Here is a 23,593-nt window from a genome sequence, read left to right as displayed (position 1 = left end):
ATTTCTCATTGGATAGCTTGGATATAATACAGGTACAAAAAAAAATACACTGTCTCACATTTACACATATTTATATATAATTTAACTACTATAATTATGAATGTACACAAATTATTTTTTTTAACACACATTATTTCAAATATTCTAGGTAAACCAGCCTATTCTTCTTTTTTCTTCTTCATCGTTCTCATTGTTATGTTGGAGTGTTCATATGACTAGACCAATACATGAGATGAACTGCGCAGTGGTTTCCAAATCAGGGAGCTCTCCATATAGTTTTCTTTCTATTGGGGTGATTTGGGGCCAATGTCTTATACGGGCCTCTTGGTAGAGAGAGCAGTTTTGGAGAACGTGGTCGGCATTTTCTGGTGATACTCCACATGGGCAGATTTCACTGGTTCCAATTTTGAGCTTCCGGAACATGTGTTGTCGCATTCTGTTGTGTCCGGTCCTGAGTCGAAAGATTAGACGTTGGTCTTGTCGGGATAGCTTATAGTAAGCATCATCTTTCTTGTGATTTGGATGGGAGCTCGTCCATTTCTCATTTATTTTATCTACAATTAATTTCTTCATTTCTTCTGGATAGAGTGCAGAGTTTACTTGTGAGTTTGTTCTCCCACTCTTGGCGAGTGTGTCAGCCTTCTCATTTCCTGCTAGTTGTATGTGAGCTGGTATCCATTGAATAACATTTTTTTTGCTGTTGTGGTTGAGCTTTGTGAGTGCTGTTCAACCAGCCTATGTATTAGCTGATATGTTTAAAATTCATCCCACAACTGCATCTAAGACAGGGGTGGGCAAATGTGGCCCAGCGGAATGTTTTATGCGGCCTGCTGACACCTACAGCAGACATGCCTATAGTCCCGCATTATGCTGAAATGGCCCGCAAAATCATCAAAAAAAGCTCACATGTTCCGCCGTTCCGCATTCACGATTTTTTGTTCCACCAAGTCTGAATTCCGACACTAAAAAAAAATTGCCATTTTATTATTATTTATTAATAGTGCGAATTGAAAATACTGAGTGCAAAATAAAATATATATAGGTCTGTGTTTATTGTTTACATTTCATCTACTTCCGGACCCGGTGTGTCCTAAATTTACGAAGAAATGGTTGAAGACTAGATCTACATCTAGTTCTAGACATAGATCTCTAGATCTACTGATCTAGTAGTCTAGGTCTAGATATTAGAATTAGATCTATTCTTAGAATCTAGTAAGTGCTAATTAGCCAAATATTCCATTCAAATCCCTTTCTTTTCACGACAATGGCTCTACTACAGTACTCTAGGACTCTACTAGAATTTACTAGATCTAGATGATGGCTAGATCTATCTATCATCATCTAGACCTAGACAATCTAGGAATCTAGTCTTAGTCTAGACTAGGCTACTAGATAGGTCTAGGTCACTAGACTTCTAGATCTAGAATCTAGACTAGATTTAGATTAGAATGAATAGATTTCAATAGGTCTAGATCTAATCTAGTCTAGATAAAAAAACTAGATTGTTTTTTAGATTTTAGATGATTTGATAGATTATCATACTTTCATAGATCATGCTAAATAAGGCTATTAGATCTACTTTTCTTATTACATAGTCTAAATTAGTTTCTAGATCTAGAAGTAGGGCTAGCACTAGATAACTAGATCTAGAAGTAGGCTCTAGATCTATCTAGAAATAGACTTAGAAGGTGATAGATCTCTAGATTCTAGATTTCTATGTATCATTATGTAAATTTAGTTCTTAATAAGTCTATTATAGACTATAGATTTAGACATAAATATTTAGATCTCTAATATAATTATTATAATCTGTGTTCTTAGACATAGAGGACTTATTAGATATAGATCTAGACTAGTACTAGTAGACTCTTAAATTATTTTAGATCTAGAACTATATACAAGATCTAGTGTGACTAGAGTAGAGCCCTAGAATTAGAAAAGGATAGATAATCAAGTAGATCTATAATAATCTAGACTAGATTTCACTAGATCTAGTCAATAGATTTAAACCTAGTAGTAACAAATAAAAATTATTTGTTTTTTTAGTTTTTGTTCTTTAGGAGGGTTTTTGGGCCAAAGTCTTGTTCGGGTCTCTTGATTTAGAATGCACCATTGAAGGACATGGTCAGCATTCTCTGGTGATGGGCAAGTTTCTCTAGTCCCGACATTTAACTTCCAGAACATATATTGTCTCATTCAGTGAACAAGCCTTTTCCTTTGTGGAGACTAAACAAGCATTACTACTGGTCGATTTTGACTGACTGTAATTTGACAGCAGTCACAAGGATAGAAACTAGTAAGCTAGTTCCACAGTTCCGGAACATCATGCACGAGTGTAAAAAGTAAAATACTGCACATTAAGTACAACTGTATATTTGTCAGGATATTTTAATGTAAAATGACAACAGCAATTTGAAAAAAAAAATCGTAAAATTGGTTTAAATAATTGCTAACTCTTGTTGTAATTCCTTAACGTGAAGTGTGGGGAAAAAAAAGAAACGTGAATATAATACAGTGTAAATATGAATTAAAAGACATTCTACACAGTTAGCTTAGAGTGTCTCTATAAGTTGTATATAAATATGTGGCCCGCCATTCCCAATTTTTAAAATAATGCGGCCCTTGATACAAAAAGGTTGCCCACCCCTGATCTAAGATATTCATGTACTGTTTTGGATGTTATGTATGTCGACATACCCGATTTGATTTTCTGGCCCAATAAGGAGAGTCTCAGGCCCAAAAAATTTATTTGTACTTATGACAGGAAGATGACAGTAATAAATGACTGTTTTGAAATTTTCATTGAGAGACCTAGCAGCATTAAAGCACAGGCACAAACCTATTCTTCCTATTAGCACAACACAGTAAAATATCTGATTGGAACTCATTACTTTCAATAAATGAATTAAAAGTATTTATACTAAGCTTTATAGTTTCTTTGGATTTAATAGCCTTTAAATTTTTATTTTTAGAAGTGTTGTTCACAAGAGAATCAAATTTAACTTTTTGTTTTTTAATGAGGGGATATCAATCTCAGAAACCTTAGTTGGCAACACTTTTTTAAGCTCTGATGGATTTATCCAGTAAGATAACAAGCCTGTAACTGTCTTACTCTCTTTTAGCCTGGTGTTGGCTTCCAGCATAAATAAAGTGTCTGCCACATTTCTTCTTCTTCTTCATCGTTCTCATTGTTATGTTGGAGTGTTCATATGACTAGACCAGTACATGAGATGAACTGCGCAGTGGTTTCCAAATCAGGGAGCTCTCCATATAGTTTTCTTTCTATTGGGGTGATTTGGGGCCAATGTCTTATGCAGGCCTCTTGGTAGAGAGAGCAGTTTTGGAGGACGTGGTCGCCATTTTCTGGTGATACTCCACATGGGCAGATTTCACTGGTTCCAATTTTGAGCTTCCGGAACATGTGTTGTCGCATTCTGTTGTGTCCGGTCCTGAGTCAAAAGATTAGACGTTGGTCTTGTCGGGATAGCTTATAGTAAGCGTCATCTTTCTTGTGATTTGGATGGAAGTTCGTCCATTTCTCATTTATTTTATCTACAATTAATTTCTTCATTTCTTCTGGATAGAGTGCAGAGTTTACTTGTGAGTTTGTTCTTCCACTCTTGGCGAGTGTGTCAGCCTTCTCATTTCCTACTAGTTGTATGTGAGCTGGTATCCATTGGATAACAGTTTTTTTGCTGTTGTTGTTGAGCTTTGTAAGTGCTGTTCTGAGGTTTTTAATATGAAGGGAATCAGAGTTTTGCAAGCTTTGGAGGGTTGTTTTCACGTCTGTTAGAAAGACAATCTGACTGTGAGGGGAACTTGGATGATTTGCTAACATGGTAGCAGCTAGTGCTAGTGCTTCCCTTTCTGCTCTGTGACTGTCAGAGAACTCTCCAGTTGCAATGGATTTTTCTAGTTTTCCTCCATCTGGCCATTCGATAAGTATTCCAGCTCCTCCATTTGTGGTGGCTTTATGGGATGAGCCATCCGTGTAAACTCTGATCCACTGATTGCTAGGGTAATTGGTATGTAGAAAACAGTTCACTATTTCCTTGAGCTCTGTTGGTCTGTAATCAGATTTTCTTTTTATGTTTTCAATATGGTCCCTTGTAGTAGGAAGAGGGCTTTCGTCCCAGGGTAGAGATTCATTATAGTGTATTGAGGATTCCAGAGTAATTTTTTCAAGTTGGTGTTTCTTTTTTAGGTTTTGAGATTCCTGTATGAAATTGGTCCTTTTGAGACGTTTTTTTGTGCCAGTTTTGTGGATTTTTGTTCTGAGTGGGTGCCTCTCCAAGGTTTCCAATTTAGTGAATTGGGAAAGGATTTTTATTTCTCTTCTTTCATCCAGAGAGATCAGGGCAGCGGTTTCCTCCATAGCTCTTATGGGTGTTGTTTTTATTGCTCCTGTCATTATCCTTTGACCAATATTTTGAACCTTGTCTATTTTTCTTAGGTTGGTTTGGGCTGCTGAGCCCCATGCTTTGGCACCATATTCTAGTACAGGTCTTACATAACTGGTATAGGTCTTTTTCAGGATGTTGTGATTAGCTCCCCAATCTGTGCCAGCTAATTTTTTCAAGAGGGATAGTCTCTGGATGCCTTTTCTCTGTGTTTTATCTATTTGGTTTTTCCAGGTTAGTCTCGGGTTATAGGTGACTCCAAGATAAGTAGGGCTGTCATTTTTATCTAAAGCTTCCAAATCTAATGTTAATTTTATTGTTTGTTGTTTTGTTGACAGTGAGAATATGGTATATGTGGTCTTTTTTGTGTTGATGGACATGCCCCAGTCTTTGGACCAATTATTGAGTTTATCAAGAGCATCTTGTAATCGAAATTTCGATGTTCCTACATATTCTTCTGTGCTAATTATGGCAAGGTCATCTGCATACATGCTGCTTTTAACTTTTCTAGGTAGGGTTTGATTTAGATCGTTTATGAATATTAGGAAAAGTGTTGGGGATAGGACTCCTCCTTGGGGGACGCCATTTTTTATACCCACTGTGTGGCTTCTTTGTCCTTGCATGCAAACTAAGGCTTTTCTATTATTTAGGTATTCCTTTATCCAGTTGTACATTCTTTGGGATATGTGATGCTGGATTAGCTTGAGCAAGAGACCTTGTTCTCAGACTTTGTCAAATGCTTTTTCTAAGTCAACCCACACATTTGTTGTTGGTTTCTATTCTCGAAAGCCGTCTTCTATTTCTTGTGTGATGAAGGCAATTTGATCTTCTGTTGATCTGCCTTTTCTAAAGCCAGCCTGGGCTTCAGTGAGTAGGTTATTTGACAAGGAGCCATGTCTGCCACATGAGTGCAGGACTCACCAAGTCCAACTATACAAGAACAGTGGGCTGATAGAATAATACCATCTTCTTCTTATATAATACAGACGTTACTTCAAAAAAGAAGATGATTACGTCCTACGCGTCATGCATATTAACCAATGACTTAAATTCTGCCAAGTCCCTGGTTTTCCTGGCTAGCTCAGGTAACCCATTCCATGCTCTAATAGTACTAGGGAAGAAGGAGTATTTGTACAAATTTGTCCTAGCATATGGGACGAGGAATGTGCCTTTATCTTTGTGTCTTTCAGAGTATTTTATTAAATTTTGTTTTTGTATTTGAAGATTATGGTTCAGTGTTTTATGTATGATTGCTACTTTACTTTTGAGCCTTCTGTCCTGAAGGCTTTCTAAATTTAGTGATTTTACTAAAGGTGTTACTCTAGTGAATATTCGTTTGTTATGAATCTCACTGCTCTATTTTGTGTCTGTTCCAGTTTCTTAATGTTTTCTTGAGTTGAGGGGTCCCAAACGGAGGATGCATATTCTATTATTGGCCTAACCAAGGTTAAATAACATTTTAGTTTTATGTTCTTATTTGATTTATAGAAATTTCTTTTAATAAATCCTAATGCTTTGTTTGATTTTTTTGTAGTTTCATCAATATGTGGATTCCATGATAGTTTTTCATTTATTATAACACCTAGGTATTTTGCGTATTTAGCCTGTGTTACTGGTTTGCCATGAATAAGATAAGGGGAATTAATTTGTTTTAGTTTTTTTGTTACTCTTAACAACTGACATTTTTCTGGGTGGAAAGACATGCTCCAATTTGATTCCCATTTCTGTAATTCATCTAATTCTCTTTGTAAAATATCTGTGTCTTGTGTTGTTTTTATTGTTCTATATATTATGCAATCGTCTGCAAATAATCTGACTTTTGTTCCTGAAGTAATGCAATTTGGTAAATCATTTATGTAAATTAAAAATAGTAGTGGACCCAAGACTGTTCCTTGAGGTACACCTGAGTTTACTGTTATCGGTGTTGATTTAGAGCCATTTATTATTACAGTTTGTTCTCTCCCTATCAGAAAATCTTTAATCCACTGATGCAGTGGACCATTAATGCCGAAATATTTTAATTTTTTAAGCAAACTATGGTGGTGAACTTTGTCAAAAGCCTTAGAAAAATCTAGTAAGATAGCATCTATTTGTTCACTATTATCTTGACTTATTACTATCCAGGGCTGCAGTACATGCTAACCACTGAGAGTGAAGACCTATTAAAAAGAAAAAAAAATTATTTAAAATACCTGTACATATCAAGACATTGGTCTCATATACATGTAAATACCTTTGAATATCAAGATATTAACTATAATATAACAATATTTATTACTTACCTTTGCTAGTGGTTTAAAAGCCATAACATCTTGAACCCAACCATCTAGGAACTGGTTGTAAGCTGCTAAACTCTTGTAAGCCTGTAGACATTTTCAAAAGTAAAAATAGCAATAACATTTTAATAATAGATGTAGAACTCTTGTAATATAAAGAATTGGTTGGACTTCGAAGCATCCTAAAAATATAGAAATTCAAAACCCTAGTTTACACCAAAAATTCAATTGAGACTAGTGAAGTGCTTCAGCCGCAACAGCCAAAAGGTTTGGGCTAAGGTGTAATTAGCTTCAAATCTTAAAGAGCATTTGAAAGTTGTAAAAGAAACACAGATCTAGGACCATTAGATTTATCAACAAGTTACTAGTCTTGATGAACCTAGTCCTAAAAAAAACTTTAAAAAGTCTTCAGCCCTAGACTTAGATCTAAACTGGATAGTAAAGTTTTCTTTGGTTTAGATGCTAGATCTGATCTATATAATACTAGTATCTAATAATAAGTAACTATTATCTGTAACTATAGTCCAAATATATCTTGTGCAGAGATGTGTTTAATGAGCGCCTAAAGGCAGCACTGAAAACCTCCCAGATACCCCATCCCCTCCGGTCCACCAATGAGATTGGACCATAGCGCTCTGAGCATGCTATAACTATAAGCATGAAAGTAGTGCTACATAAAAGCTAAATTTATTTATCTTATCAAGTGACCTAGAAGTGAAGACTAGATCTAGCTATATCTATTAGATAAAAATTAAGTTTCATATGCTTAAAATATGCAGCAACAGAGAGATGTAGATTTTAGATGTTATCTAGATTTTCTAGATCTATTCTATAGAGTCTAGATGAGATCTAGAATGATCTACTAAGCCTAAGCATTATATAGGCTAGACTCTAGATCTAGTCACACTCTAATCTGAGACATCATCCAGATTTTGTATATAATATATCTATGATCTATGTAGCCATAGATCTACATCTAGAATACTAGACCTTGAAGGCTTGAGTAGAGAGTAGATCTCTATCACAATCTATGTAGGCCTACATTATATGTTACAACAATGTTGATCTAGCTCTAGACCAGTGTTTCTCAAACTTTTTTGTCTGCCAGCACAGTAAACAAACTACAAAAATTTCGCGGCACACCACAAAGAGCAACAGATGTTTTATAATAAAAAGGAAAAAAGATTTTGCCTGTTTTTAAGTATTATGTTTAATGTGAATGTTGTGCCTGTTTTTGAGAGCAAATGCGATCTAATCGAGGCTCCAAAGTCGACAAACAAACTCGCATTTCATCGTCTATTGTAAGAAGTCTCTCTCTTTTCATAGATTTGATTTCAGTCAGTGCTGAAAATCCAAACTCACAAAACCATAAAGATGTAAATGGAAGAATTATTTTGATTGCTTTTAAATTGATTACAGGATATAACTTGTTGATTGAAATCCAAAACACATCCAGGCTTTCTCTGAAAACTTGACTTAAGAATTGCATCGTTTTTTAAATCATTGAGCTGCTCTTCTTCTTTAGTTGTAAAATTTGTAGCTTCATTGTTTCCAAATGGAGAGCTGACCCATTTATATTCATTACTTCAAACTGTTGAGAAGTAATGCTGCAATGCTGACTGCAGGTGTTTCAAAGTGTCCAGAATTTCGGGGGTGATTTCTTTATTTGAAGCACATTCATTGTAAGTACGAAAGCAGTCCTTTCGTGATTTTACTTTGCCACAAAGACAATCAATTTTAACCAAATGATTTTAGTTTTGAGGATGCAATGATGATGGTTTCCGATGGTCCTTGAAGACTTCAATTCAATGAATTTAATTTGTCAAATAAATCAGAGAGAAATGTCACCTTAACCCACCAAATCTCGTCATGAATAGAAAATCCAAAGTCTTTTTTTTTTTTTTTTTCAGCCTCCAAGAATGAAATCAGCTCAGCCTTGAGAGCCAACAAACGTTGGTGTGATACAGGAGAAATTAGTAGTCTGAATCCATTGCTTCACAAAGCTCTGAGGAAAGTCAGAATGCAAGCGGTCGAGATTTGAGGAAGTTTACAACTTCAATCACTTGATCCAGAACAGACATCAAATATTTGAAGGCAAGAGCTTCTCTGTGGATCATGCAGTGAACAACTAATACATTTGGATTTTCTTGACGCACAAGAGTGAAGAATCCCTTTCTATTTCCCTGCATGGTAGGACAGCCATCGGTGCAAATGCTGACACAGTTTGTCTTCACTGTACTTTGAATAGCAAAATGTTTTCGTTCACCACTTAAAAATCTTCGCCTTTGGTCGTAGTTGGTAAGTCTTTTCAAAATAAGAATTTGTTGACACATTTTTCATCCTTTATGAACTGAATAAAAGCTAACAACTGGGCTTTGCACTAATGTCAGTGGATTCATCCACTTGAAGGGACCTGATGTTTTCGAAGTATTCCTTCGGTTGCGCTTTTACAGCTGGATGTTTTGTTTCTAAGTGTCTCTTCAATTTGCTTGGAACAAGCGCCTCATTCAACAGAGCTGAATTGCAGATCAGACAGAATGACAATGGAGAATCTTCAGGTCCTGAAGATATGAAACCATATCCGATGTAATCTTCTTTGTACCTTTGTTTGGTTCCATGCTTTTCATTGAACGCTTTCGCAGTTTCATTCTTACCAACGTATTTCTCCATGGATAACAATGACTAAGGCTTAGTAATAATTTGTTATTATTAGCATACACCTACAAAATTTACAAACACATCGCTTATTATAATCGTTACCAATTCAAGAACTGCTGAGCGTCTGCTAAGGCGGCCTACATTTGAGTCATTATAATAATATATGTACACAGTTTGAGAAACACTGCCCTCGACAATAATAAATATTGACTATTCAATCTGATTCTACATTTATGTCAAACAATATTATGAATATAGTAGTCTAGATATGCTAACTTAAATAGTTAGAATATAGATCTAGAATCTAGTCTAGATTAGTTATTAGTAGATCTAGATCTAATCTAGGTCTAACAATAAAATTGATTCGGAATACCTTGAACTCATCCTTTGTGATTGTGTAAGCACTTTCAGTAGAACAAGATTATAAGTGAAGAGATCTGGATAAGCACGCTGGACTGTCGTTCGGACTTATCGATGGTCAGGGGTTCAAACCCTGCCCGCTCCCATCCCCCGCCGTCCTGCGGGAGGTTTGGACTAGGAAGTAATTATCTTCAACTCTGAAGGAACATCCGAAATAAGTAAAACATTTTACAAAAAATTTTTTTTTTTTTTATCATGAGGCCCATACAAAATACTGGCCCCCCAACAGTCCTTTAGAATAAAGATTGTATGGAAAGCTGCCTGATCTGAAAAGAATGGAGTTCATCTTCGATAAATATATATATATCTGAACCCTACAATTTATAATGAGAACACAGAGAAAAAAAAAACGCAAACAGTATGTAATATTTAAGTTAAACTTTTGTCACACGTCTCATATTTGTTTATATTGACTTTAATATTCACATTTATTCAAGTAAAATAGCTGTATATTTTATACATTTATCCTTAAAATGTGGTGCACTATTGGCCACTAGTTCAAATGTTTGATGTGTTTAAGGCTATATAAGGTTATAACTATTCCTTTGGCTCACATTGAATTAAAATCATACATTGTAATAATTTGTGTGTCTACATCCTCTTATTGTTTATTTGTGTTTTCAGGTGGTGATTTTATTGTTTACCATGGAGTTGTCTACTTTTCAAATTTTACTGACCAAGTTTGTACAGTGACTGATCCATCTGCAGTTTCCGAACCAGTAACTGATATCTCAAAAAAATATTGCTATACTGATGGTGTCTGTCACCTCAGGTAATCTTTCTCTTTTTCTTTTAAATATGTAAAGAAAATTATATGTATGTATTTTTTTATTTAGAAATGGATACTTTTTTTCTTTTAAATATGTAAAGAAAATTATATGTATGTATTTTTTTATTTAGAAATGGATACTTTTTGTCTAAGGTGGATACTGTTTGTCTAAGGTTGATGTGTTTGACCATGGTGGATAAAACAGAGCATGATCTTTGCAGAAGATGTAGAACATTTTTCCACCATAGAATCCATACATTGAAATGAAAATGTTCAGATTTTATCCATGATCACCTGTCTGAAGATTAGGAACTAGATATAGGTCTTGAAGTATTACACTTAATGATCTATTTAAACAAATAAAAAGAACTCTACTGTTTAACCACAAATATTAATACAATTCGGAAAGACCTTCACATAATCCTTGTTAATTTTTTATTACCTTTTCAATATGTTTAATTTGTTGATTTTTTCTTGAAAAATGTGTAGTTTTGGATACTGGATAGACAACACTTATACCCACACTCTCATTATAAAGTAATTAGTTTCTACTTTTGGACATTATGACAAATAATATAATCCATTGGCTTTGTGGAGGTATCAAAATGCTCTATAAAAAGGAACTTGATTCAAGAAACACAAGGAAGGGAAAAGAGAAATCTATTATACATAAGTAAGAAGTAATGGGATGGAGTATGCACAGTGGATATTAATTTTTAAAAAAGTATTACAAAAAGTAAAGTTTACCTTTCAGACCTTGCGATCTATGGAGCAAATGATGTCAAGGGAATGTTTCTATGGCCAGTGGTTAATGAGCAGGTCCTCATGTGTCCAGCACAATAACTAACCACCTTAATTTTCCCCACCTAAAGTCAGTTACCCATTAGAGTTGGGGGACTGAGGGGCACCCTAAAAATTCAAAATCCCAATCTTCATTGAGGTTCAAACCCTGGACCCCATTGTTTTCCTATGAGGTACACAAATCATTTAGCCGACAAAAAATCAAAATATTGATATAGAAGCAAAATGAAAAATGACTGAGCTTTTGGCCCATGACTTGAAATGCTAATATCTATGTATACTTCTTTATGTTGGCAGAGGATCAACATGATTTGTTCATTGAAAGACACTTGAAGGTGTAAGTTGTAAAAGGTTTTGAAAGACTTGCCAAAGCAAGGCATTCTTGACAGGGATAAACATTGGGAGCAGCTCTAGCTGACTCAGCTCAGAGGATGACATCACAGATAATTGACATCTTTCTGTTAACAATGCATGGATTATCTTATCTTCTTCATTCTAGGGGAATTATGCATTGAGTGAAGACATCTTGCTGTAGAAGAGAAGAACAATTCAGATAGTTCACATGATTTACAATATGGCTTTGATTGTCTTATGTTAATGGCTGGTAAAGAACTGAAACATGTAGGCTGGAGATCACTTGATAGAAATCAAGGTAGGACTGCACTTTTGCACAGAGTAAAGTTGAAGCATGTAGTTACCAAGTGTAAAATAATATTCAAATTGCTATTAGCTAAACTAGTGAAACCTGTAATTTAACATACATTGACATTCTTTTCTTATTTGAAGTCTACTGTTAAATTTCAATTATAACATTAACCCTATCAAGTAATTTACAGGTCATGTTTCTGTCTATCAAGCTATTTACTTCTCATATTTCTATGTATTCTTCCATAAATTTCTATGAATGAATTCACCCTTGAGTGGTATATTTTTGTCTGTATTTGCAAATACATATTTGTGTTGCTTTTTGTATTTCTGACTTGCAACTTCTGAATTGAATCTCCTTTCTTTACACAGAAATCTCTGATCTACATTGTATGAGAAAATCATGAAGTGGTTGTTGTCATTGATCCAGAAACTAAGTTGCAATCTGTCTTGATAAATATATCATACAGATTTGATGGTGGCCTATTCAACCCGAGGCGGCTTAAAGCAAAAACAAAAACAAATGCAGCAGTAATCAGAGACTTGCTATTTGCTGACCACTGTGCCCTAAATGCCTGCTCTGAAAACAATCTGCAGATCATCGTCAGTGACTTCTCAAGAGCATGCTCAGACTTTGGCCTTACCATCAATACGAACAAGACTGAAGTCTTATATCTACCTGCTCCTGGGAAGGCCTACTCGGATCCAAGCATTACTATAAATGGACAGGATATAAATGCAGTGGACAAATTCACATATCTTGGCAGCACACTCTCCAGAAATGGAAAAATCGATAGTGAAATCGACCTGCGTATCGCCAAGGCCAGTGCATCCTACGGCAGACTGTCTACAAATGTCTGGAACAGACGTGGTATCACCACAAACACCAAGCTAGGGGTCTATAGAGCCGTCATCCTCCCTACATTGCTATATGCCTCAGAAACATGGACAGTGTACAGTAAACATGCAAAGAAACTAAACCACTTCCACATGACATGTCTGAGAAAAATACTAAATGTCAAATAGCAAGACAAAATACCAGATACAGAAGTCCTTCGAAGAGCGTGTCTGCAAAGCATCCACACAATCCTGATGCAGTCCCAGCTGCGATGGGCAGGTCACATCTACAGAATGGAAGACCACCGCATCCCTAAACGACTCCTGTATGGCCAACTAAGCGAAGGAAAGCGCTCGCAAGGTGGTCAAAGAAAGCACTTCAGGGACACCCTCAAAGCTTCTCTGAAGGCGTTCAGCATAGACCCAGGCACCTGGGAGACAGAGGCACATGACAGAGCATCATGGCGTCGCGCTGTGAAAACTGGCGCACAGGTTGCTGGGGAAAAAAGAACAACGCTGGCAGAAGAAAAACGCCAGAAAAGAAAAGCAAGGCCCACGACACTAGCTCCAGCTGGAATAACCTGCCCAGTGTGCGGCCGAACATTCCGGGCTCACATAGGTCTCACCAGCCACATGAGGAGGCATAAAACCCCAGTGCAAAGCCCTCAGCCCCCTGGATGACAAAGTGGTCATCATCGAACCACGATGGACGAACTATAAGTTGCAATCTGTCTTGGTAAGCAGTATTGAAGTTAGGGTGATAGCTTTCTTGGTCACAATAATTTAATTTGAAAATTAAAGTAATTTTTTTTGCTTTAGTAGACAGATTTATAATCGTTAAACATTGTTTTAAATGTCTAAAAGATTAATTAAAACTTGTAAAACTGTTGTGAAATTATTTTCACTGTTATCAGTATTTTTTATTCCTAGATTTATCACTGCTTTTAGTTTCCTATATAATCGTTGTGTTACTATTCAAATGTTGTGTAAACATAATTCTTATTACTATTATGCTTTACAAAAAAAGTGAATTATGTTCTTAAAGGCTCACTAAATAGTTTTATTCAACACTTCATACAGTTGGAGAATTTAGGGGAACACTTAGCTTATTTTTTTAGGATGGATTATTTCCTTTTATTTAAATTAAACTATAAAACTAATAAACCATATTCATATGTAATACTTATTTTCAAATATATATCTAGACCTTCATAAAATGCATACAAAAACATGTGAAAAAATTAGGTTGATTAACTTTGATGAAATTGTATACTTGATGATCATATTTTTGTCAATATCAGGAATGATATTGGTCAAATGAATTGTAAAATGTGTTGTGGACTCAAGCCTGTTTTTAGACTTCGACTTTGTTACAACATAATCAGAAAATTCTGCTGCACTTAAATAGACTGTGGGAAACTGAAGTAATGATAGCTCATTTAATGGATGATCTGTCAGAAACTAGATCAGTTCAAAGTCCATTGTGATGTTGTAAGGAAAGAATTTCCCTTATGGAGAAGGACTAATAAAATCAAATTGTTTTGTTTTCTGTTTTACTTAATAATTAATTCATGTACTAGTTAATTATTCCAGTAGTTTGTGAAACACCTAGTCAGGCTTTCTGTGGGAAAACAGTGTGGGAAACATTGACATACTATATGAAGCAGATAGTGACTCAAATTATCATATTGACAGCATTTTAACTTTATTTCTGTACAGTTGTAATAGAGTTTTAGAAAAGAACTTTGATACATGGCTCTAGCTTTAGCCATGCATTAATGAGTTTAAGTAGTTTTTTATTTTAGTTGTAGGCAGGGAGTTGATTGGTTGATGTCTCAATATACATGATCATGTATTATGGTCCGGCACTTACGCTGGGTAGGGCATGTATCCCATATGGAAGATGAACGTATGCCAAAGGCAGTCTTTTTTGGTGAGCTAAAAGGTGGTTGACGTAACAGAAGCGCCCCATAGAAACATTTCAAAGACCAACTTAGGCATCAGCTTTCCTTGGCTGACATAGATAGAAGAGAGCACCTGGTTGCATGTGGCCTCAGAAGGATACAGCTGGAGGTCAATCACGAAGGCAGCAGGATACTTATTTGAGACCAAAAAAAAAATCTGCTGCCGAGGACAAATGCAGACGGCGAAAAGAAAATCTGAATTAACCACCTGCGAACAATGGTTATGCTTGCCCTGGATGTGGCAAAATATGTAGGTCACTGCTGGGGCTGCGCAGCCATGGGAAATACTGCACTCCTCACTAATCTTTAGACTCCAAGACAAGCCTTATACAGGATCATTGTTAAGCTCACTATCAGTTCATTATTTAGAATTTTCTTTAAAAAAAAAGCATAAAAAAAAGTTCCCCTTTCAGACCTTATTGTCTATAATAATATAATATTAATAATACATGCTTTGTCCAATACAAGAAAAAATAAATATTAATTGTTTTTTATATTTTCTTTATTTACTGTCAGATGTTTAGTCACTTTGGGAGCAGTGATCTTGAGATTTCGATGCTAGATACTCTCAGATTTGAAAGCCGGTATCTTGGATATTTTCTTAGCTCCTCTAGATCAAGATGGCAAAGAACTTTATAAGGATAGGTCTCCCATCCATCACACAACATTCAAGCACCAATGGGTTTCTTTCAAGGAGTTGAAGATAAGGTTTGAATCAGATTTATCTTTTTACTACCTCTGGCATTTTTTTTATTCGTCTCATGCTAAAAAGTGATATTTTTTTTTGCAAATTAGAGGACAGAACATATCAACACTGGCACTGGTGTAGATGAGAGGAGCTGGCAACTGATGCTTTCTGAAAGAGACAATTAAGCTCTCAAGAAGGCAGTGGAACACACATTTAAGGCCAAAATAAAACCTGTTTTGAAAGACAGGTGAAAATTCAAAAGAAAACAATTGGATCCTTGAAGGACAACAGCTTTGTCTGCATCAGATGATGAAAAATATGCATGGAAAAAGAGGGTTTGCATAATATTGATGTGTAAAAACAAATGTCACAGATGACAATCTCAGCTCTGCATGGCCTATACAAATGTCTTCCACATATTAGGCTGATTGTTGACAAAGGGCAAAAGATTAGCAGCAAAATCTCAAGTGTGATAATTGAAAAATAGAGTTAGACTTGACTCAAAACATTTTGAAAGGACTTGTAATGACAATATCAATGCAATTTCTGATTAAAACAGAAGGAAAGGCTGGATGAAGACTTGGAGAAAAGTTCATTTTCTAAATAACTTTTTTATGTAAATTTCATTGACTTTCTAGAATTTGAGTTCAATCTATTTAACTGTGTTTATTTTGTGCATAGGTAGTTCCCCTTAACGAAGCTGAGATGAGGCAGTTAAAGCAAAAGGACTGCAATGTTTGTTTCTAGGTAATGTTTTATAGACATAACATTTACCATCCTTTTTATTTATGAAAGTAAAAAAGTTTTTTTCTTTTCTGGAGGAGGGGGGGGGGGGGGGGGGGTTTGTGTAAACTGTTTGTGGTAAAAAAAAAATAATAAAGTTGCCCTTTCCGATCTTGTTGTCTATAGGTCAGATGATGTAAAGGTTATCTGATTCTGTGGCCTACGGCTAACGAGGGTGTCATGTGGCCAACAAAATGACAAACCACTTTACTTTTTCCCTAACTAATGTCAGGTACCCAATAGAGCTGGGTCTTTACCAGGATTTGAGCCATGGACCCTGGTTCAGAAGCTAAGTGCCTTACTACTCAGCCACCGCATCTCCCTGTTTGTGGTAATCAGGGTTTGAGTTTTGAGATTAGGCACATGGGCACAATTTAGGCCATGTCGTTCCCAGGCTATTTGATCTTGATAGGCTATAAATATAAGTGTCAAATATTTTTAAATGTGTATAAGATGCATGTCCAGATAAAGGTGCTACAACTGACCAAATTAAAAAAAAATTTCATATGTAAAGATAAACTAAATCATGAATAGTGATGTGCCTTTAGAACTGTTTCATGGGAGAAAAACATCTAAAATCATTTTTTTTTCTGCAGGACCAGACACATGAGAATTCGACAACATATGTATCAGAAGATCAAAATCAGAAACTGAAATCTGCCCATTTGGAGTGTCACCAGAGAATGCTGACCATTTCCTCCAAAACTGCTCTCTTTACCAAGAGGCTGTACATGACACTGGCTTCAAAACACCCCAATAGAAAGAAAACTATATGGAGAGTTCCCTGATTTGGAAACCACTGCGAAAATAATCTCATATACTGGTCCAGTCATCTGAATGCTCCAATAAAAAAATGAGAAGGAAGAAGAAAGAAGATTGTATGTACCATTTTTGTTTGTTTGAGGATGGGGAGAAAAGTGTTCTTAGAATTCAAACACCAAAAGTATGTGTCTTTATGAATTCAATGTAATTGATACTAGGCTTTTTGGGCTGAAAATAAAATGCAGGAAATTTTATTGGAAGTGCAGAAAAAAAAAATAGTTTTTAGCCAAAATAAACACTGTATAGCCTGAGAACAAATCAGGCGGAAGAACCAAGGGTAATGCTAGTATACTATAGAAGTAGAATCTTTTTTTATGCTTGCAACTTCATTGATGCATAAGTGTCACAAACTGCTTGTTAATGTGATATGAAACATAATTTTTTTTTTTTTGGTACACATATAATCACTCTAAAAAAATTATTTCTAAGATAGATAACTGTCTCTAGTAACCTGCTAGTGGACCATGATGAACCTTTTTCTATCTTGCTTTGTATGATATAAACTTTCCTAGTTTTGAATTTAAATTGTCATTCTAGTCGTGTCAGTTATGCTTATAGGCTGTTAGACAAAAATAGTGAAAACAAGAGTACATAACATTTTCTAAAGAAATTTTAAATATTTTGCATTTTTAGGGAAGCAACATGGCTATCAAAAAGCAGAGACGATACAAACCTCATTAGATGGAGAGTTTTATTTTGTCGGTAAAGTCCTTGGTTTTGAGCCAGCAGAGAAACATAGAAAGGTAATTTGTCAACATTTCAGATTTATCACTAAGAGAAAAGCAGAAAAGCTTTGATGGGCAGCATCTTAGTTGACCCAGTGATCCATCAAACTTATGGAACAAGTGATGGTGAAGATGTTCATTACAGTGCTTATGTCTGGCAACACTGAATGACTTACATTTTTAGTTCATGCATTTCAAAATGTGGTGATGAAAGCTGAATTGAAGCCTTCATCTCTGGCCAATAGTCATGCTGTTTATTATAGCTGGTATTATTAATGCTTTTGATTAGCACAACTTCCATGCTCCTATAGCAAGCACAGTGCATTCTGGGTCAATATCTTTTGTTGACATATGGGGGGGGGGGGGGATATCGGTGAGCCCTTCCTTTAGGCTCTCAGCAAGCACAACGTGGAATCAAATCAAAAATACCTAGTCTACAATGTGATTTTATGATTTAAAGAAAGAAAATTAAGGATTTTAATTTTTCTTTTCGAAATATGTAAGGAATGTTAGAATATTGTTGGCAACATTGTTGGTGTAAAAATGTATTTTCACTTGGTAGCCAAGAATGCTTATAACTGATATATATAATTAATAATAACAATTAATAATAATAATTAACAATAATTTAAGACACAAAATGTCCAAAACCACACAATTTTATTAAAAATGTCTGATATTTATGTTGCCAACTTTTACCTAAATTTCAATTGCTTTATCGTTTCAGAGTTATAGACATTTGAACCTCAGCATTAGGGTCAAAAGGTCAATGCCCCACCAATATTTTTTTTGGATTTATTAAATGGCTTTGAACAGAAACTGTATTAATTGGAAGCATTAGCTTTCTAAAAAGTAAAATAAAGTCTATTGGCAGATGATGAAAAGGTCTGTTTCTGTGGCCCATGGTTAACAAGGTTGTCATGTCACCAGCACAATGACCAACCGCCTTTCCTTTTCCCTAACTTATATTAGGTACCCATTAGAGCTAGGTTGACTCCGAGGTACGCTAAAGATCCCGAAATTAAAATACCTGTTTTCAGAAGATTAAATGTTTAGTTTCTCTTTATGTTACTACAACTTTTTATTTGTTATAACTTTTTTTTTTTATTGAATATTAACATTTCATGAATTATTACATGACACTTATCATTTTGCAGGGCCGTACACATATATGTAAAATACATGCTAGATCTATGAGTGTAGAGAAAGATATTCGTTATGAGCTGCTGGCTAGATTATGCCCAAACAGTACAGGTATGTATTCACATTATTATGTTTATATTTATGGGGTAATGAACAATGTTAAAAGAGTGTGATGTTTAGCTGTTTTGGATAAAATCTCTTGGCTCCCTATCAATGGAGCTTGAGCTCAAATCTTAATTGAGCTTAGTTGTGTTTGCTGAGCCTCTAAATGCAGTACAGAAACCTTTTTACTCCAAGTTTCCACTATAAGAGATTAGACCATGAGCAAGTTATAAGCATGAAAGATGCGCTCTATAAAAAAATAATTAGAAAAATAAAGGAATAACTTGTAGTGAATGGAAAGAGCAAGGATATTTATTTGGTAAAAAATTAAATGACTCCAGATTAATACATTAAAATCCTAAATAAGAACCCTTAAAATGCAAAGTAGCGAAACTTTATTGAAAGCTTATAATCAGCCACTACATAAAACATTCACTAACTCTAACCATATGACAATCAATGACTACAAAACATTTATGGCTGCCTTTTAGCCTTTTAAGCCAACAATCAGTTGCCTGATTGCAACTTGCTTAGAACATAAGACTCCATAAAGTTATTAGAGCTATTGAAACTATTTTACCAAGCTGGGTTCAAAGAAGTACTCAAATTTAATGTTGAGATATTACAGTGAGACTTTCCTAATCCTATTTGATGTTGAGATGAGACTTTGCTAGTCATATTTGGTGTTGAGACATTACATTGAGATTTTCCTAGTCATACTTTGATGTTTAGACTTGACTACTTTCTCTTTCTTCCATTCAAGTTTATACTTTCACTCTGCAATCTAATACTTGATACTATTTCTATTATTGACAAATTCATGTATGATAGCAATTACTTCATTTTAATGTACATTAGCTTTAAAAACTGTGTATTCATCATAATGTAGTTACCACAATGATCGTTATTGTTTACAAATTTAATTCTCTCACAAACTATGTTCTTTCCTCTCAACAAACATTCTTAATGTTAATGTCTTCTCATCTACTCTTGATAATGGTATACAGAAGTAAACCTAGATTTCCATTTGAATCAACTTACATTAAAAGAGAAATTCTTCTTCTTCTTCTTCGTTCTCATTGTTATGTTGGAGTGTTCATATGACTAGTTCCAATTTTGAGCTTGCGTTATATGTGTTGTCGCATTCTGTTGTGTCCAGTCCTGAGTCAAAAGACGTTGGTCTTGTCGGGATAGCTTATAGTAAGCGTCATCTTTCTTGTGATTTGGATGAGAGCTCGTCCATTTCTCATTTATTTTATGTACAATTAATTTCTTCATTTCTTCTGGATAGAGTGCAGAGTTTATTTGTGAGTTGGTTCTCCCACTCTTGGCGAGTGTGTCAGCCTTCTCATTTTCTTCTAGTTGTATATGAGCTGGTATCCATTGATAACAGTTTTTTTGCTGTTGTTGTTGAGCTTTGTAAGTGCTGTTCTGAGGTGTTTAATATAAGAGGAATCAGAGTTTTGCAACCTTTGGAGGGTTGTTTTCGCATCGGTTAGAAAGACAATCTGACTTTGTGGGGAACTTTGATGATTTGCTAGCATGGTAGCAGCTAGTGCTAGTGCTTCCCTTTCTGCTCGGTGACAGTCCGAGAGCTCTCCAGTTGCAATGGATTTTTCTAGTTTTCCTCCATCTGGCCATTTGATAAGTATTCCAGCTCCTCCATTTGTGGTGGCTTTATGGGATGAGCCATCCGTGTAAAATCTGATCCACTGATTGCTAGGGTAATTGGTATGTAGAAAACAGTTCACTATTTCCTTGAGCTCTGTTAACAGATTTTCTTTTTATGTTTTCAATATGGTCCCTTATAGTAGGAAGAGGGCTTTCGTCCCAGGGTGGAGATTCATTATAGTTTATTGAGGATTCCAGAGTAATTTTTTCAAGTTGGTGTTTCTTTTTTAGGCTTAGAGATTCCTGTATGAAATTGGTCCTTTTGAGATGGTTTTTGTGCCAGTTTTGTGCAGCGGTTTTCTCCATAGCTCTTATGGGTGTTGTTTTCATTGCTCCTGTCATTATCCTTAGACCAATATTTTGAACCTTGTCTATTTTTCTTAGGTTGGTTTGGGCTGCTGAGCCCCCCCATGCTGTGGTTATAAGAGAAATAAATCTGAATAGTATTTATTGAGAATCTTGTCATACTGATTATTTTGATAGTGACTCCATATTGTCTGTGTTTTTATGCTTTTTTTCTAAGTTTTGAATTAATCATTTGTTTGTTAATGCATTGGTTAAAAAACAAGAGGTCTATTGTTGTTTTTTTTATTTTTACTTTTTTATTTGCTTTTATCAATAGGAGTGGAAATTCGTAGTGTTGGCACAGAAGCTGGAATGTTTGCTATCAGGGTTCATAGGAAGATGGCTACAGAGAAAGATTTTCTGGAAGCAGTAAATAAAGTCATCAAAGCCTACGCCAAATCTAGTGCAACTCCTTGCTACATGACTTACAATGAAATCAATTGTAGCTTGATAGAAATGTCTACTAGAGAATCAGTACAGAACTTGTGTTTACTCACTGATCTGACTTTAAACTTAAGTGAATCATTGTTTGTATTCATGATGTTTTATTTTAACTTATTAAATCATGGTATCTTTCTTATTAAATATGTTGTCAGTGTGGTTTTTACTTTTGTCAGTAATTTGTTCCATCTGGATGTTCCTTTGCAATTTAAGATTATTGCATCCCAAACCTCCTGCAGGATAGCTGGGAATGAGTATGGGCATTTCATCTAGTAGGGTAGCTAATAGAATCTGAACATGAATGAACTAGATCAGTGTGCTTGATACTCAGGGCATTAAAAAGCAATGCATGAACAGTACCCAGATGTGGCTTAATATCAATTGATAAAGACACTAGAAAGCATTATGAAAATAATTCTTCAAAAATCAAGTGTACAGAAATAATTTTTTGGGTAAATAGGTTGGCATGTCTTGAGCTTATTTAAAACATAAAAATATATTTTTAAAAATTTAGACAATTAGGTTCCAAACCAAATTGTTGTCATTCAAGTTTGTAAAATTAGGCTTCTAATTACTATTACTATTACAATATAAGTACTTGCTTAAATCAATAAGATTTGAGCATTTCTTGTGTAACTGTTAACAGTTAGTTGAAAATAAGATTTGAGCATTTCTTGTGTAACAGTTAACAGTTAGTTGAAAATGTAATAATGCTGAAAAACGTGCTGCAAATAGTAACAGAGGATCTAGACATTTAAATATTTATGCTAAATAAATTTTAACTTTGGGATGCTGTGGGTGAGAGGTTAAGTGCTTGTCTTCCAAAATGAGGGGATCTAAGGGTTCAAATGTTGCTGAAGAATGGGATATTTGATTCTTAAGATGCCTGAGCCCCTCCTGCCCAAAGCTTACTGGTTAAGGCGCCAGTTACTCGCCTTTGCCCCTTCTCCTGTTAGTGAGAACAGTTCCGCCGGACTCAATATCTGAGCCACACATGAAGGCCATGAGTTGGACTGGTTGTCAGAGGCTATTCGAGATGCATGCCATTTGGAAGAATTTTATAGGTAGTGGAGTGCTTTCATCCATTACCACTTCCGGCTATGACAACTTGCTGGCTACCCACCTAGGAGAAGGAAAACTCTGAATTCAAACCTCTGTTTCTTTGCAGCTATACCCAATCATGGAAAAGGCTTCGGGAGTCAACCCTGAGGAAAAATCAGGAGCTGGTGACCCTAAGGCAGTTTGCAGCACCCAGTGCTACACTCTGGCAGAACCTGCGATGCCGCTAACCCCAAACTGTATCGGCACTGCCGTTCCTTTGGATACATCAGCTGCATGGAGAGGGAGGAACTGATGTGTGGGCAACATCGTTCCAACCACAGCTAATGCCCAGACATTCATCTCACCGAGATGATCCATAGGAGGCCATAGAATGATGCCTGAGAGTCCAACCAAATCTATTGGGCACCAGACAGTAGTTGGGGAAAGTAACGCTAGTTGGTCATTGTGGTACTTAACTTCTTACAGGGTCATTATCTGTAGATAAAAGTTGCATTGTATAATACGATTTTTACAATAGAGTTGGGTGGCTAATATGATTAAACACAATTAAACTTCAACTATAATTCACAAAAGTGGACTAAACAAGAAGATGGAACATATTAAAACTCTTTTATTGTCTCCCCTACTTACTATTATTTTCTCTAACATTGAACTGGTACTCTTATGTTCAACATTCTAGGCCATTTAGAGTAGGGTCATAAATACAATTGACTGATGTTTCACAAAACCAATGTTTATGTAAGCATCCAATGTATACATCTCATGACAGTGACACATACATTATATAACAAATAGCAGTATTAACCTGGATTTTAATAGCCAAGATGTAGGTTTTGTTTCATTTAATTTTTTTATTTGAAAAATATTTTATTACAATATAATTATTCTACAATGCTGTCAGAAAGCAAACATCCCAGTCTACAACATAGTGCCCCCCCACCCCTGGGTCAAAACAATTAGGCTTCAAGGAAGTAAGAAAACAAGACTTCATTAGGAATGGAAAAGCATTGCTCAAGTCTTGGTTGGGAAGAGAGTCTTTAT

General features: G+C 35.4%; 1 protein-coding gene across 3 annotated transcripts; it reads left to right on the top strand.

Annotated features, from left to right (window-relative positions):
- Positions 1–1,002: 1,002 nt before the first annotated feature.
- LOC129922384 (uncharacterized) lies at positions 1,003–22,026 on the top strand. Of its 3 annotated transcripts, none has more exons than XR_008774388.1 (10): positions 9,523–9,912; positions 10,379–10,526; positions 11,824–11,976; positions 12,342–13,542; positions 15,287–15,478; positions 16,140–16,205; positions 16,838–17,119; positions 17,697–17,806; positions 18,946–19,042; positions 21,327–21,634. XR_008774388.1 is itself a non-coding variant. In XM_056008295.1 (9 exons), exons 6-9 carry the CDS (start codon positions 17,095–17,097, stop codon positions 21,761–21,763), a joined length of 669 nt encoding a protein of 222 aa, XP_055864270.1. In that variant the 5' UTR covers positions 1,003–1,212; positions 8,587–8,974; positions 10,379–10,526; positions 15,287–15,478; positions 16,140–16,205; positions 16,838–17,094; the 3' UTR covers positions 21,764–22,026. The 3 variants fall into 3 exon arrangements, 1 of the variants encoding a protein (XP_055864270.1); XR_008774389.1 differs by lacking the exon at positions 9,523–9,912 and adding an exon at positions 9,941–10,112; XM_056008295.1 differs by lacking the exons at positions 9,523–9,912; positions 11,824–11,976; positions 12,342–13,542 and adding exons at positions 1,003–1,212; positions 8,587–8,974 and having other exon boundaries at positions 21,327–22,026.
- Positions 22,027–23,593: the final 1,567 nt, after the last annotated feature.

This window comes from Biomphalaria glabrata, chromosome 13 (assembly GCF_947242115.1).
Source record: "Biomphalaria glabrata chromosome 13, xgBioGlab47.1, whole genome shotgun sequence".
Classification (NCBI taxonomy): Eukaryota; Metazoa; Mollusca; class Gastropoda; family Planorbidae; genus Biomphalaria; species Biomphalaria glabrata.
This window is presented reverse-complemented; position numbering and strand designations above follow the sequence as displayed.